The 18,209-nt window shown below is 45.8% G+C and overlaps 1 protein-coding gene across 1 annotated transcript in view; it reads right to left on the bottom strand.

Moving 5' to 3' along the window:
- Positions 1-4,224: 4,224 nt before the first annotated feature.
- Positions 4,225-18,209, bottom strand: part of zzz3 (zinc finger, ZZ-type containing 3) — a 62,240-nt gene continuing 48,255 nt past the window's right edge. Inside the window, exons 11-12 of the mRNA XM_036986720.2 lie at positions 9,776-9,876; positions 4,225-7,212 (exon numbers count right to left, since the gene is read on the bottom strand). Coding sequence (XP_036842615.2) covers positions 7,068-7,212; positions 9,776-9,876 — 246 coding nt within the window. The 3' untranslated portion in view covers positions 4,225-7,067. The remainder of the gene's footprint in view (positions 7,213-9,775; positions 9,877-18,209) is intronic.

Here is an 18,209-nt window from a genome sequence, read left to right as displayed (position 1 = left end):
TGACTAATAGATTAACCAATATGACTAATAGCAATATAATGACTAATAGACTAACCAATATAATGACTAATAGACTAACCAATATAATGACTAATAGACTAACCAATATAATGACTAATAGATTAACCAATATGACTAATAGATTAACCAACATGACTAATAGATTAACCAATATAATGACTAATAGATTAACCAACATGACTAATAGACTAACCAATATAATGACTAATAGACTAACCAATATAATGACTAATAGATTAACCAATATGACCAATAGATTAACCAATATAATGACTAATAGATTAACCAATATGACTAATAGCAATATAATGACTAATAGACTAACCAATATAATGACTAATAGACTAACCAATATAATGACTAATAGACTAACCAATATAATGACTAATAGATTAACCAATATGACTAATAGATTAACCAACATGACTAATAGACTAACCAATATAATGACTAATAGATTAACCAACATGACTAATAGATTAACCAATATAATGACTAATAGATTAACCAACATGACTAATAGACTAACCAATATAATGACTAATAGACTAACCAATATAATGACTAATAGACTAACCAATATAATGACTAATAGATTAACCAATATGACTAATAGACTAACCAATATAATGACTAATAGACTAACCAATATAATGACTAATAGATTAACCAACATGACTAATAGACTAACCAATATAATGACTAATAGATTAACCAATATAATGACTAATAGATTAACCAATATGACTAATAGCAATATAATGACTAATAGACTAACCAATATAATGACTAATAGACTAACCAATATAATGACTAATAGACTAACCAATATAATGACTAATAGATTAACCAATATAATGACTAATAGATTAACCAACATGACTAATAGACTAACCAATATAATGACTAATAGACTAACCAATATAATGACTAATAGACTAACCAATATAATGACTAATAGATTAACCAATATGACTAATAGACTAACCAATATAATGACTAATAGACTAACCAATATAATGACTAATAGATTAACCAACATGACTAATAGACTAACCAATATAATGACTAATAGACTAACCAATATAATGACTAATAGATTAACCAATATAATGACTAATAGATTAACCAACATGACTAATAGCAATATAATGACTAATAGACTAACCAATATAATGACTAATAGACTAACCAATATAATGACTAATAGACTAACCAATATAATGACTAATAGACTAACCAATATAATGACTAATAGATTAACCAATATAATGACTAATAGATTAACCAATATGACTAATAGCAATATAATGACTAATAGACTAACCAATATAATGACTAATAGACTAACCAATATAATGACTAATAGATTAACCAACATGACTAATAGACTAACCAATATAATGACTAATAGATTAACCAATATAATGACTAATAGATTAACCAACATGACTAATAGCAATATAATGACTAATAGACTAACCAATATAATGACTAATAGACTAACCAATATAATGACTAATAGACTAACCAATATAATGACTAATAGACTAACCAATATAATGACTAATAGATTAACCAATATAACTAATAGATTAACCAATATAATGACTAATAGACTAACCAATATAATGACTAATAGACTAACCAATATAATGACTAATAGACTAACCAATATAATGACTAATAGACTAACCAATATAATGACTAATAGATTAACCAATATAATGACTAATAGATTAACCAATATAATGACTAATAGACTAACCAATATAATGACTAATAGACTAACCAATATAATGACTAATAGATTAACCAATATAACTAATAGATTAACCAATATAATGACTAATAGACTAACCAATATAATGACTAATAGATTAACCAATATAATGACTAATAGACTAACCAATATAACTAATAGATAAACCTGGGTCCACCAGAACCACCGTGAGGGTCCACCAGAACCACCGTGTGGGTCCACCAGAACCACCTTGTGGGTTCTGCCGTGTGGGTCCACCAGAACCACCGTGTGGGTCCACCAGAACCACCGTGAGGGTCCACCAGATCCACCTTGTGGGTCCACCAGAACCACCGTGAGGGTCCACCAGATCCACCTTGTGGGTCCACAAGAACCACCGTGTGGGTCCACCAGAACCACCGTGAGGGTCCACCAGAACCACCGTGAGGGTCCACCAGATCCACCTTGTGGGTTCTGCCGTGTGGGTCCACCAGAACCACCGTGTGGGTCCACCAGAACCACCTTGTGGGTTCTGCCGTGTGGGTCCACCAGAACCACCGTGTGGGTCCACCAGAACCACCGTGAGGGTCCACCAGAACCACCGTGAGGGTCCACCAGATCCACCTTGTGGGTCCACAAGAACCACCGTGAGGGTCCACCAGAACCACCGCGTGGGTCCACCAGAACCACCGTGTGGGTCCACCAGAACCACCGTGTGGGTCCACCAGAACCACCTTGTGGGTTCTGCCGTGTGGGTCCACCAGAACCACCGTGTGGGTCCACCAGAACCACCGTGAGGGTCCACCAGAACCACCGTGTGGGTCCACCAGAACCACCTTGAGGGTCCACCAGAACCACCGTGAGGGTCCACCAGATCCACCTTGTGGGTCCACAAGAACCACCGTGAGGGTCCACCAGAACCACCGCGTGGGTCCACCAGAACCACCGTGTGGGTCCACCAGAACCACCGCGTGGGTCCACCAGAACCACCGTGTGGGTCCACCAGAACCACCGTGTGGGTCCACCAGATCCACCGTGTGGGTCCACCAGAACCACCGTGAGGGTCCACCAGATCCACCGTGAGAGTCCACCAGATCCACCTTGTGGGTCCACCAGAACCACCGTGAGAGTCCACCAGAACCACCGTGTGGGTCCACCAGAACCACCGTGTGGGTCCACCAGAACCACCGTGAGGGTCCACCAGATCCACCGTGAGAGTCCACCAGATCCACCTTGTGGGTCCACAAGAACCACCGTGAGGGTCCACCAGAACCACCGCGTGGGTCCACCAGAACCACCGTGTGGGTCCACCAGAACCACCGTGAGGGTCCACCAGAACCACCGTGTGGGTCCACCAGAACCACCTTGTGGGTTCTGCCGTGTGGGTCCACCAGAACCACCGTGTGGGTCCACCAGAACCACCGTGAGGGTCCACCAGATCCACCTTGTGGGTCCACCAGAACCACCGTGAGGGTCCACCAGATCCACCTTGTGGGTCCACAAGAACCACCGTGTGGGTCCACCAGAACCACCGTGAGGGTCCACCAGATCCACCTTGTGGGTTCTGCCGTGTGGGTCCACCAGAACCACCGTGTGGGTCCACCAGATCCACCGTGTGGGTCCACCAAAACCACCGTGAGGGTCCACCAGATCCACCTTGTGGGTCCACCAGATCCACCTTGTGGGTCCACCAGAACCACCGCGTGGGTCCACCAGAACCACCGTGTGGGTCCACCAGAACCACCGTGAGGGTCCACCAGAACCACCGTGTGGGTCCACCAGAACCACCTTGTGGGTTCTGCCGTGTGGGTCCACCAGAACCACCGTGTGGGTCCACCAGAACCACCGTGAGGGTCCACCAGATCCACCTTGTGGGTCCACCAGAACCACCGTGAGGGTCCACCAGATCCACCTTGTGGGTCCACAAGAACCACCGTGTGGGTCCACCAGAACCACCGTGAGGGTCCACCAGATCCACCTTGTGGGTTCTGCCGTGTGGGTCCACCAGAACCACCGTGTGGGTCCACCAGATCCACCGTGAGGGTCCACCAGAACCACCGTGAGGGTCCACCAGATCCACCTTGTGGGTCCACAAGAACCACCAGGCTTCCTTACTAAACAATGTATTTATTTTCTATGAACTTGTATTGTATTCCTGTTTTGCATTTCAGATTTTGTATTTGATGTGTGTATCTTTGTAATTACAGAGCTCATTTGTACAAGAAACCTCGGTTTCACTCTGAACATGACTCCCTCCCAAATTATAGGTTTAAATAAAACAATGATTAATACTTGTGTTATTTTATTAAAAGGGAATAAAGATTCTCTGATACATGGGATCACATGAATCAGGTCAACATGGCTTTTGGTCACAAATGAGCCAACCACTGCACATTATAATATACTATTATATACTGGAGGCAGCAATAATAAATCCACAGAATAACAGAGGACTAAGGATATAGATTACTATTCACATACTTTTATTTCCACAGATATCCTCTAGCAGTTAAGAACATACTGTTATACACAGTTACAGAAGCAGTGCATGGTGGGTAGTGGGCATCTACTCAATTAAGGATGACAAAAATGTGTGTATAAAATAACGTGGGGTGAGAGATTTCAACTGCCACAAAATCATCAACCAAATCACCACCTCCTCCATTCTTCTCTTCGTTTAAAAAAAAAATACAATCTTTTAAATTGGACGTTGAGGCAAACAGGCTAACTCTACAGCAGAGTTTCACAAACTCGGCCCTTTTGGGCAACGTTTTGGCTTGTTGTCCTAGCACTACACAGCTGAATAAAAATAATCAAAGATTGACGATGAGTTGGTTATTTCAATCAGCTGTGTAGTGTCAGGACAACAAACAAAACGTGCACTCAGGACAGTGGTTGGATAACCCTGACTTAGAGGATCTAAAACAAGGGTAGGCGACCCTGGACAGTGGTTGGATAACCCCTGACTTAGAGGATCTAAAACAAGGGTAGGCGACCCTGGACAGTGGTTGGAAAACCCTGACTTAGAGGATCTGAAACAAGGGTAGGCTGATCCCAGATCCTGGAGCCACTTCATGTTTTTGATTTAACCGTCCTGGAATACCAGCTGTGTTGAATAGATCACTGAACTGATCAATTAGCTCAGTTGGTCAGGTGTGGTGCCTCGTTGGAACAGGGTGGTCTACCCCTTATCTAGAGGCTTGCTGATGGGGTAGTTGAATAGAGGTCAGGGGTTGAAGGTCAAGGTTCGAGGCCAGGGGTTCAGAGGTGTGATTGATTCATAAAAAAAAAAAAATGGCCCACAGGTGGCAACTAGCTTTACGTTGTCGTCGTAGTTACCACTGGGCTACTATTATTATACTTTCTGCATGTGATCAACCACATGATCAACTACATGATTAACCACCTGATCAAACAACAGCATCAAACACATTGAAAAGAAAAACAATATATTTTCATTTTTCATCACAAGTTTAAGATTCACAAGTCTTCCATCAGCTCTCTGTGCTCTAGTGCTTCTCCGTTGGCGACTGAACAGATTTTAGAGAGAGAAAGAGGTGAGAGAGAGAGAAGAGAGGAGAGAGAGAGGTGAGGGGGAAGAGAAGAGAGGAGAGAGAGGTGAGGGGGAAGAGAAGAGAGGAGAGAGAGAGGTGAGGGGGAAGAGAAGAGAGGAGAGAGAGAGGTGAGGGGGAAGAGAAGAGAGGAGAGAGAGGTGAGGGGGAAGAGAAGAGAGAGAGAGGTGAGGGGGAAGAGAAGAGAGGAGAGAGGGAGGAGAGAGAAGAGAAGAGAGAGGGAGGAGAGAGGGAGGAGAGAGAAGAGAGGAGAGAGAGAGGAGGGGGAAGAGAAGAGAGGAGAGAAAAAGGTGAGGGGGAAGAGAAGAGAGGAGAGAGAGAGGTGAGGGGGAAGAGAAGAGAGGAGAGAGAGAGGTGAGGGGGAAGAGAAGAGAGGAGGGAGAGAGAGAGGGAAGAGAAGAGAGGAGAGAGAGGGGAAGAGAAGAGAGGAGAGAGAGGTGAGGGAGAAGAGAGGAGAGAGAGGTGAGGGAGAAGAGAGGAGAGAGATGTGAGGGAGAAGAGAGGAGAGAGAGGGAAGAGAAGAGAGAGAGAGGTGAGGGAGAAGAGAGAGAGGTGAGGGAGAAGAGAGAGAGGTGAGGGAGAAGAGAGAGAGTGAGGGAGAAGAGAAGAGAGGAGACAGAGAGGTTAGGGAGAAGAGAGGAGAGAGGGAAGAGAAGAGTTGAGGGAGGAGAGAGAGAGGTGAGGGGGAAGAGGAGATAGAAGAGAGGAGAGTGACAGAGGTGACTAGCTGCTGGCTGACATTATCTCTATGGAGACGTGAGGTGGAGGTGTGTCAGGGGTCCGTTACCATGGCTTCATCTGACAACACCCGCTGTGTGGGTTACATCAGAAAATGCCTGTCTTCTGATTGGTTTAAAACCTAGTAGGAATGAAAGACACGCCTCTCATCAGCATCAAGCTCCTTTCTCAACCCAGAAGAGGCTTGATTCACCAGAAATACTCAATGACAAATATCTATCGAGGAACATATTCACTCATCAACCAGACCCCCACACTACCATCAACACACCTCAGGTTAACAAGCAGCACACAGAGGTATGGGGGAGAGGAGGAGGAGGAAGAGGATGGCCCTCCTTGAGTCTTTCTTGGCGGTCAGGAATGTCGGTGTGCCTTTTTCATATTTTTTTTTATTTTTTATAGTGTTATTTTTTCGTATATTTTTCAGAGACTGTTCTGTTCAGTTTGTTGGTTGTTATGGTAACCAGTCAGAGAAGTGAGCGTGTCCCAGACCTCTTCTTAGAGCCAAAATGGAGTCTGCTGGGCAGCCAGTTTCACCTCCCCCCACCACCACCAATGGGATTCCTGCCAGTCTGCTGGGCTAGCAGGGCGGGGTGAGCAGAGTAGCTGGTGTGAGAACCGTCTAGATTCGGGTCTGAGAGACAGAGCCATGAGCCATGGCGCCATGAGCCACACACTACCAGTTGGTTGCTGCTGTAGGTTGAGTCTGGGGCTAGGGGCCGCTGGGGTGTAGCTGAAACTGTGAACTCTGGGATCTGGAGGCTAGCTGAGGCTAGCTGTCGTAGCCTAGCTAAACTGAGGCTAGCTGTGTGGGCTGAGGCTGGGTGACTGTGGCCCCTGGGATCTGGAGGCTAGTTGTCGTAGTAGGCTAGCTGTGTGGGCTGAGGCTGGGTGTCTGTGGCCCCTGGATGCTAGGGACCCTTCGTGTGTAACTAAAACTATGGCCCCTGGGCTGAGGCATAGGCTGGAGTTCAGGGGCCAGTCTGTGGCCCCCGTCATCTGTTAGCAGGATAGTAGTTGGGGTCCAGGTAGTTATATCCAGGGGTCTGAGCCAGACAGTAGTCCCTGTCTAGGAAGGTCTCATGGTGATGGACAGGCTCCAGATGGTGGTCTGGCGTGTGGCTCTCAGTCTTGTACAGGCTGGGGGAGGGGACAAACGAGGGTTAAGAGGTTAATAACTAACCGTTTAAACTGTGAAAAGTTATCTACGACAGACGCAACAAGGCTGCTAATGTGTAGGTTCATAAACGGCCATTAGGAAACGTGTAGAAAGGTAGACTTGTTCTTAAAGGCCCAATGCAGTCAAAAACGTGTTTTTCCTGTATTTTAAATATATTTTTACACTATGAGGATGAAATAATACTGTGAAATTGTGAAAATTATGATCATGATCTTTTAGTGTTAGAGCTGTTTGTAAATCATCTATTAGAGCTGTTTGTAAATCATCTGTTAGAGCTGTTTGTAAATCATCTGTTAGAGCTGTTTGTAAATCATCTATTAGAGCTGTTTGTAAATCTATTAGAGCTGTTTGTAAATCTATTAGAGCTGTTTGTAAATCATCTGTTAGAGCTGTTTGTAAATCATCTGTTAGAGCTGTTTGTAAATCATCTATTAGAGCTGTTTGTAAATCATCTGTTAGAGCTGTTTGTAAATCTGTTAGAGCTGTTTGTAAATCTATTAGAGCTGTTTGTAAATCTGTTAGAGCTGTTTGTAAATCATCTGTTAGAGCTGTTTGTAAATCATCTATTAGAGCTGTTTGTAAATCATCTGTTAGAGCTGTTTGTAAATCATCTATTAGAGCTGTTTGTAAATCATCTGTTAGAGCTGTTTGTAAATCTGTTAAAGCTGTTTGTAAATCTGTTTGAGCTGTTTGTAAATCATCTATTAGAGCTGTTTGTAAATAATCTGTTAGAGCTGTTTGTAAATCTGTTAGAGCTGTTTGTAAATCTGTTAGAGCTGTTTGTAAATCTGTTTGAGCTGTTTGTAAATCATCTATTAGAGCTGTTTGTAAATAATCTGTTAGAGCTGTTTGTAAATCATCTATTAGAGCTGTTTGTAAATCTGTTTGAGCTGTTTGTAAATCATCTATTAGAGCTGTTTGTAAATAATCTGTTAGAGCTGTTTGTAAATCATCTGTTAGAGCTGTTTGTAAATAATCTGTTAGAGCTGTTTGTAAATCTGTTAGAGCTGTTTGTAAATCTATTAGAGCTGTTTGTAAATAATCTGTTAGAGCTGTTTGTAAATCTGTTTGAGCTGTTTGTAAATCATCTATTAGAGCTGTTTGTAAATCATCTATTAGAGCTGTTTGTAAATCTGTTAAAGCTGTTTGTAAATCTGTTTGAGCTGTTTGTAAATCATCTATTAGAGCTGTTTGTAAATAATCTGTTAGAGCTGTTTGTAAATCTGTTAGAGCTGTTTGTAAATCTGTTAGAGCTGTTTGTAAATCTGTTTGAGCTGTTTGTAAATCATCTATTAGAGCTGTTTGTAAATCATCTATTAGAGCTGTTTGTAAATAATCTGTTAGAGCTGTTTGTAAATCATCTATTAGAGCTGTTTGTAAATCTGTTAAAGCTGTTTGTAAATCTGTTTGAGCTGTTTGTAAATCATCTATTAGAGCTGTTTGTAAATAATCTGTTAGAGCTGTTTGTAAATCATCTGTTAGAGCTGTTTGTAAATCATCTGTTAGAGCTGTTTGTAAATCATCTATTAGAGCTGTTTGTAAATAATCTGTCAGAGCTGTTTGTAAATCTATTAGAGCTGTTTGTAAATAATCTGTTAGAGCTGTTTGTAAATCTGTTTGAGCTGTTTGTAAATCATCTATTAGAGCTGTTTGTAAATAATCTGTTAGAGCTGTTTGTAAATCTGTTAGAGCTGTTTGTAAATCTATTAGAGCTGTTTGTAAATAATCTGTTAGAGCTGTTTGTAAATCTATTAGAGCTGTTTGTAAATAATCTGTTAGAGCTGTTTGTAAATCTGTTTGAGCTGTTTGTAAATCATCTATTAGAGCTGTTTGTAAATCATCTATTAGAGCTGTTTGTAAATCATCTATTAGAGCTGTTTGTAAATCTATTAGAGCTGTTTGTAAATCATCTGTTAGAGCTGTTTGTAAATCATCTGTTAGAGCTGTTTGTAAATCTGTTAGAGCTGTTTGTAAATCTGTTAGAGCTGTTTGTAAATCATCTGTTAGAGCTGTTTGTAAATCTATTAGAGCTGTTTGTAAATCATCTATTAGAGCTGTTTGTAAATCATCTATTAGAGCTGTTTGTAAATCTGTTAGAGCTGTTCACTCCCAGGTGGAGCCTATTTGATTCCTACTGAACAGACCTCAGTCAACACATAGTCCTGTTTGGTTCCTACTGAAGAGACCTCAGTCAACACATAGTCTTGTTTGGTTCCTACTGAACCTCAGTCAACACATAGTCCTGTTTGGGTCCTACTGAACAGACCTCAGTCAACACATAGTCCTGTTTGGTTCCTACTGAACCTCAGTCAACACATAGTGCCTGTTTGGCTCCTACTGAACAGACCTCAGTCAACACATAGTCCTGTTTGGTTCCTACTGAACCTCAGTCAACACATAGTCCTGTTTGGTTCCTACTGAACAGACCTCAGTCAACACATAGTCCTGTTTGGCTGTGTTTAAAAAAATTGTTTTAACCCATTTCTAGCCTGATGAACAGAGCCCCAGCCAGGCAGGACTCACCAGTCGGAGCAGTTGGAACAGAAGTCCACAGCGTTGTCTGAGGGACAGTCCTGACAATGCCACCGCACGCCCTGAATGGGCTCCACACCACACACGTCACACTGCAGAGAGAAACACAGGAGCACAGGGTTAACATGCCATTATAAACCGGGAAGTATGGGTCCTGGATGCTGATTGGCTGAAACAACATTTCAGACTTGTGTATATTAGACAAAATACCACAGGTGTGATGTAAGAATACTAGTTTTCTGTTCAATTTCTGTTGGTAACCAGTTTATAATAGCAATAAGGCACCTGGGGGGTGGGTGTGGTATAAGGCCAATATACCACGGCTAAGGGCTGTTCATAGGTACGACGCAACGCTGAGCATTCAGAGCTCGAACCACCCAATTTATAAAGGCCATTATAATCTGGGTAGGTTCGAGCCCTGAATGCTGATTGGCTGACAGCCGTGGTATGTCAGACCGTATACCGCGGGTATTACAAAACATTTATTTTTACATTTGTTAATATTACATTGGTAACCAGTTTATAATAGCAATGAGGCACCTCTGGGGTTTGTGGTATGTGGTCAATATAACACGGTTAAGGGCTGAACCCAGGCACTCTGCAAACTCAGGCCTTACTGTTATAGTGGGACAGTCAGCTACCTACCACACCCCTTTACTGTTATAGAGGGACAGTCAGCTACCTACCACACCCCCTTACTGTTATAGAGGGACAGTCAGCTACCTACCCACCACCCCCTTATTGTTATAGTGGGACAGTCAGCTACCTACCACACCCCTTTACTGTTATAGTGGGACAGTCAGCTACCTACCTACCACACCCCCTTACTGTTATAGAGGGACAGTCAGCTACCTACCACACCCCCTTACTGTTATAGAGGGACAGTCAGCTACCTACCACACCCCCTTACTGTTATAGAGGGACAGTCAGCTACCTACCTACCACACCCCCTTACTGTTATAGTGGGACAGTCAGCTACCTACCACACCCCTTTACTGTTATAGTGGGACAGTCAGCTACCTACCACACCCCTTTACTGTTATAGTGGGACAGTCAGCTACCTACCACACCCCCTTACTGTTATAGTGGGACAGTCAGCTACCTACCACACCCCTTTACTGTTATAGAGGGACAGTCAGCTACCTACCTACCACACCCCCTTACTGTTATAGAGAGACAGTCAGCTACCTAACCACCAAACCCCCTTACTGTTATAGAGGGACAGTCAGCTACCTACCACACCCCCTTACTGTTATAGAGGGACAGTAGAGACAGTCAGCTACCTACCCACAACACCCCCTTACTGTTATAGAGGGACAGTAGAGACAGTCAGCTACCTACCACACCCCCTTACTGTTATAGAGGGACAGTAGAGACAGTCACCTACCCACCACACCCCCTTACAGTTATAGAGGGACAGTCACCTACCCACCACCCCCTTATTGTTATAGAGGGACAGTAGAGACAGTCAGCTACCTACCCACCACACCCCCTTACTGTTATAGAGGGACAGTTAGCTACCTACCTACCACAACCCCTTATTGTTATAGAGGGACAGTCAGCTACCTACCCACCACACCCCCTTACTGTTATAGAGGGACAGTCAGCTACCTACCCACCACACCCCCTTACTGTTATAGAGGGACAGTCACCTACCTACCACACCCCCTTACTGTTATAGAGGGACAGTCAGCTACCTAACCACCACACCCCCTTACTGTTATAGTGGGACAGTCACCTACCTACCCACCACACCCCCTTACTGTTATAGAGGGACAGTCAGCTACCTATCCACCACACCCCCTTACTGTTATAGAGGGACAGTCAGCTACCTACCTACCACACCCCCTTACTGTTATAGAGGGACAGTCACCTACCTACCCACCACACCCCCTTACTGTTATAGGGGGACAGTAGAGACAGTCAGCTACCTACCACACCCCCTTACTGTTATAGAGGGACAGTCACCTACCCACCACCCCCTTATTGTTATAGAGGGACAGTCACCTACCTACCCACCACACCCCCTTACAGTTATAGAGGGACAGTCACCTACCCACCACCCCCTTACTGTTATAGAGGGACAGTAGAGACAGTCAGCTACCTACCCACCACACCCCCTTACTGTTATAGAGGGACAGTCACCTACCCACCACCCCCTTATTGTTATAGAGGGACAGTCACCTACCTACCCACCACACCCCCATACAGTTATAGAGGGACAGTCACCTACCCACCACCCCCTTATTGTTATAGAGGGACAGTCACCTACCTACCCACCACACCCCCTTACTGTTATAGAGGGACAGTCAGCTACCTACCTACCACAACCCCTTATTGTTATAGAGGGACATTCAGCTACCTACCACACCCCCTTACTGTTATAGAGGGACAGTCAGCTACCTACCCACCACACCCCCTTACTGTTATAGGGGGACAGTAGAGACAGTCAGCTACCTACCACACCCCTTTACTGTTATAGAGGGACAGTCAGCTACCTACCCATCACCCCCTTACTGTTATAGAGGGACAGTCAGCTACCTACCCACCACACCCCCTTACTGTTATAGAGGGACAGTCACCTGCCTACCACACCCCCTGTTATACTGTTATAGAGGGACAGTCAGCTACCTAACCACCACACCCATTTACTGTTATAGTGGGACAGTCACCTACCTACCCACCACACCCCCTTACTGTTATAGAGGGACAGTCAGCTACCTAACCACCACACCCCCTTATTGTTATAGAGGGACAGTAGAGACAGTCAGCTACCTACCCACCACACCCCCTTACTGTTATAGAGGGACAGTCAGCTACCTACCCACCACACCCCCTTACTTTTATAGAGGGACAGTCAGCTACCTACCCACCACACCCCTTTACTGTTATAGAGGGACAGTCACCTACCTACCACACCCCCTTACTGTTATAGAGGGACAGTCACCTACCTACCCACCACACCCCCTTACTGTTATAGAGGGACAGTCAGCTACCTATCCACCACACCCCCTTACTGTTATAGAGGGACAGTCAGCTACCTACCTACCACACCCCCTTACTGTTATAGAGGGACAGTCAGCTACCTACCCACCACCCCCTTATTGTTATAGAGGGACAGTAGAGACAGTCAGCTACCTACCTACCACACCCCCTTACTGTTATAGAGGGACAGTCACCTACCTACCCACCACACTCCCTTACTGTTATAGAGGGACAGTAGAGACAGTCAGCTACCTACCCACCACACCCCCTTACTGTTATAGAGGGACAGTCACCTACCTACCACACCCCCTTACTGTTATAGAGGGACAGTCAGCTACCTACCCACCACACCCCCTTACTGTTATAGAGGGACAGTCAGCTCCCTACCCACCACACCCCCTTATTGTTATAGAGGGACAGTCAGCTACCTACCACACCCCCTTACTGTTATAGAGGGACAGTCAGCTACCCACCACACCCCCTTACTGTTATAGAGGGACAGTCAGCTACCTACCCACCACCCCCTTATTGTTATAGAGGGACAGTAGAGACAGTCACCTACCTACCTACCACACCCCCTTACTGTTATAGAGGGACAGTCACCTACCTACCCACCACACCCCCTTACTGTTATAGAGGGACAGTCAGCTAACCTACCCACCACCCCCTTACTGTTATAGAGGGACAGTCACCTACCTACCACACCCACTTACTGTTATAGAGGGACAGTCAGCTACCTACCCACCACACCCCCTTACTGTTATAGAGGGACAGTAGAGACAGTCAGCTACCTACCCACCACACCCCCTTACTGTTATAGAGGGACAGTCAGCTACCTACCCACCACGCCCCCTTATTGTTATAGAGGGACAGTCAGCTACCCACCACACCCCCTTACTGTTATAGAGGGACAGTAGAGACAGTCAGCTACCTACCACACCCCCTTACTGTTATAGAGGGACAGTAGAGACAGTCAGCTACCTACCTACCACACCCCCTTACTGTTATAGAGGGACAGTAGAGACAGTCAGCTACCTACACACCACACCCCCTTACTGTTATAGAGGGACAGTCAGCTACCTACCTACCACACCCTTATTGTTATAGAGAGACAGCCAGCTACCTACCACACCCCCTTATTGTTATAGAGAGACAGCCAGCTACCCACCACACCCCCTTACTGTTATAGAGGGACAGTAGAGACAGTCAGCTACCTACCCACCACACCTCCTTATTGTTATAGAGGAACAGTAGAGACAGTTAGCTACCTACATACCACACCCCCTTATTATTATAGAGGGACAGTAGAGACAGTCAGCTACCTACCCACCACACCCCCTTACTGTTATAGAGGGACAGTCAGCTACCTACCCACCACACCCCCTTATTGTTATAGAGGGACAGTCAGCTACCTACCACACCCCCTTACTGTTATAGAGGGACAGTAGAGACAGTCAGCTACCTACCCACCACACCCCCTTACTGTTATAGAGGGACAGTCAGCTACCTATCCACCACACCCCCTTATTGTTATAGAGGGACAGTCACCTACCTACCCACCACACCCCCTTACTGTTATAGAGGGACAGTCACCTACCTACCCACCACACCCCCTTACTGTTATAGAGGGACAGTCAGCTACCTACCTACCACCCCCTTACTGTTATAGAGGGACAGTCAGCTACCTACCACACCCCCTTACTGTTATAGAGGGACAGTCAGCTACCTACCCACCACACCCCCTTATTGTTATAGAGGGACAGTAGAGACAGTCAGCTACCTACCCACCACACCCCCTTACTGTTATAGAGGGACAGTAGAGACAGTCAGCTACCTACCCACCACACCCCCTTACTGTTATAGAGGGACAGTCAGCTACCTACCCACCACGCCCCCTTATTGTTATAGAGGGACAGTCAGCTACCTACCACACCCCCTTACTGTTATAGAGGGACAGTCAGCTACCTACCACACCCCCTTACTGTTATAGAGGGACAGTCAGCTACCCACCACACCCCCTTACTGTTATAGAGGGACAGTAGAGACAGTCAGCTACCTACCACACCCCCTTACTGTTATAGAGAGACAGTCAGCTACCTACCCACCACACCTCCTTATTGTTATAGAGGGACAGTAGAGACAGTCAGCTACCTACATACCACACCCCCTTATTATTATAGAGGGACAGTAGAGACAGTCAGCTACCTACCCACCACACCCCCTTACTGTTATAGAGGGACAGTCAGCTACCTACCATACCCCCTTATTACTATAGAGGGACAGTCAGCTACCTACCCACCACACCCCCTTATTGTTATAGAGGGACAGTAGAGACAGTCAGCTACCTACCCACCACACCCCCTTACTGTTATAGAGGGACAGTCAGCTACCTACCTACCACACCCTTATTGTTATAGAGAGACAGTCAGCTACCTACCACACCCCCTTATTGTTATAGAGAGACAGTCAGCTACCCACCACACCCCCTTGCTGTTATAGAGGGACAGTCAGCTACCTACCCACCACACCCCCTTACTGTTATAGAGGGACAGTAGAGACAGTCAGCTACCTACCCACCACACCTCCTTATTGTTATAGAGGGACAGTAGAGACAGTCAGCTACCCACCACACCCCCTTACTGTTATAGAGAGACAGTCAGCTACCTACCACACCCCCTTATTGTTATAGAGAGACAGTCAGTTACCCACCACACCCCCTTGCTGTTATAGAGGGACAGTCAGCTACCTACCCACCACACCCCCTTACTGTTATAGAGGGACAGTAGAGACAGTCAGCTACCCACCACACCCCCTTGCTGTTATAGAGGGACAGTCAGCTACCTACCCACCACACCCCCTTACTGTTATAGATGGACAGTCAGCTACCTACCACACCCCCTTACTGTTATAGAGGGACAGTAGAGACAGTCAGCTACCTACCCACCACACCCCCTTATTGTTATAGAGGGACAGTAGAGACAGTCAGCTACCTACCACACCCCCTTGCTGTTATAGAGAGACAGTCAGCTACCTACCCACCACACCCCCTTACTGTTATAGAGGGACAGTAGAGACAGTCAGCTACCTACCTACCACACCCCCTTACTGTTATAGAGAGACAGTCAGCTACCTACCACACCCCCTTATTGTTATAGAGAGACAGTCAGCTACCTACCCACCACACCCCTTACTGTTATAGAGGGACAGTAGAGACAGTCAGCTACCTACCTACCACACCCCCTTACTGTTATAGAGGGACAGTAGAGACAGTCAGCTACCTACCTACCACACCCCCTTACTGTTATAGAGGGACAGTAGAGACAGTCAGCTACCTACACACCACACCCCCTTACTGTTATAGAGGGACAGTCAGCTACCTACCTACCACACCCTTATTGTTATAGAGAGACAGTCAGCTACCTACCACACCCCCTTATTGTTATAGAGAGACAGTCAGCTACCTACCACACCCCCTTACTGTTATAGAGGGACAGTAGAGACAGTCAGCTACCTACCCACCACACCTCCTTATTGTTATAGAGGAACAGTAGAGACAGTTAGCTACCTACATACCACACCCCCTTATTATTATAGAGGGACAGTAGAGACAGTCAGCTACCTACCCACCACACCCCCTTGCTGTTATAGAGGGACAGTCAGCTACCTACCCACCACACTCCCTTACTGTTATAGAGGGACAGTAGAGACAGTCAGCTACCTACCCACCACACCTCCTTATTGTTATAGAGGGACAGTAGAGACAGTCAGCTACCCACCACACCCCCTTGCTGTTATAGAGGGACAGTCAGCTACCTACCCACCACACCCCCTTATTATAATAGAGGGACAGTAGAGACAGTCAGCTACCTACCACACCCCCTTACTGTTATAGATGGACAGTCAGCTACCTACCACACCCCCTTACTGTTATAGAGGGACAGTAGAGACAGTCAGCTACCTACCACACCCCCTTACTGTTATAGAGAGACAGTCAGCTACCTACCCACCACACCCCCTTACTGTTATAGAGGGACAGTAGAGACAGTCAGCTACCTACCCACCACACCCCCTTATTGTTATAGAGGGACAGTAGAGACAGTCAGCTACCTACCCACCACACCCCCTTATTATAATAGAGGGACAGTAGAGACAGTCAGCTACCTACCACACCCCCTTACTGTTATAGATGGACAGTCAGCTACCTACCACACCCCCTTACTGTTATAGAGGGACAGTAGAGACAGTCAGCTACCTACCTACCACACCCCCTTACTGTTATAGAGAGACAGTCAGCTACCTACCCACCACACCCCCTTACTGTTATAGAGGGACAGTAGAGACAGTCAGCTACCTACCTACCACACCCCCTTACTGTTATAGAGAGACAGTCAGCTACCTACCACACCCCCTTATTGTTATAGAGGGACAGTAGAGACAGTCAGCTACCTACCACACCCCCTTACTGTTATAGAGAGACAGTCAGCTACCTACCACACCCCCTTACTGTTATAGAGGGACAGTAGAGACAGTCAGCTACCTACCCACCACACCTCCTTATTGTTATAGAGGAACAGTAGAGACAGTTAGCTACCTACATACCACACCCCCTTATTATTATAGAGGGACAGTAGAGACAGTCAGCTACCTACCCACCACACCCCCTTGCTGTTATAGAGGGACAGTCAGCTACCTACCCACCACACCCCCTTACTGTTATAGAGGGACAGTAGAGACAGTCAGCTACCTACCCACCACACCTCCTTATTGTTATAGAGGGACAGTAGAGACAGTCAGCTACCCACCACACCCCCTTGCTGTTATAGAGGGACAGTCAGCTACCTACCCACCACACCCCCTTATTATAATAGAGGGACAGTAGAGACAGTCAGCTACCTACCACACCCCCTTACTGTTATAGATGGACAGTCAGCTACCTACCACACCCCCTTACTGTTATAGAGGGACAGTAGAGACAGTCAGCTACCTACCACACCCCCTTACTGTTATAGAGAGACAGTCAGCTACCTACCCACCACACCCCCTTACTGTTATAGAGAGACAGTCAGCTACCTACCCACCACACCCCCTTACTGTTATAGAGGGACAGTAGAGACAGTCAGCTACCTACCCACCACACCCCCTTATTGTTATAGAGGGACAGTAGAGACAGTCAGCTACCTACCCACCACACCCCCTTATTATAATAGAGGGACAGTAGAGACAGTCAGCTACCTACCACACCCCCTTACTGTTATAGATGGACAGTCAGCTACCTACCACACCCCCTTACTGTTATAGAGGGACAGTAGAGACAGTCAGCTACCTACCACACCCCCTTACTGTTATAGAGAGACAGTCAGCTACCTACCCACCACACCCCCTTACTGTTATAGAGGGACAGTAGAGACAGTCAGCTACCTACCTACCACACCCCCTTACT

Source organism: Oncorhynchus mykiss, chromosome 8, assembly GCF_057628025.1.
Source record: "Oncorhynchus mykiss isolate SJ-2025 chromosome 8, ASM5762802v1, whole genome shotgun sequence".
Classification (NCBI taxonomy): domain Eukaryota; kingdom Metazoa; phylum Chordata; class Actinopteri; order Salmoniformes; family Salmonidae; genus Oncorhynchus; species Oncorhynchus mykiss.
Note: the sequence above shows the minus strand (reverse complement) of the source record. Positions and strands in the feature narration are given on the sequence as shown.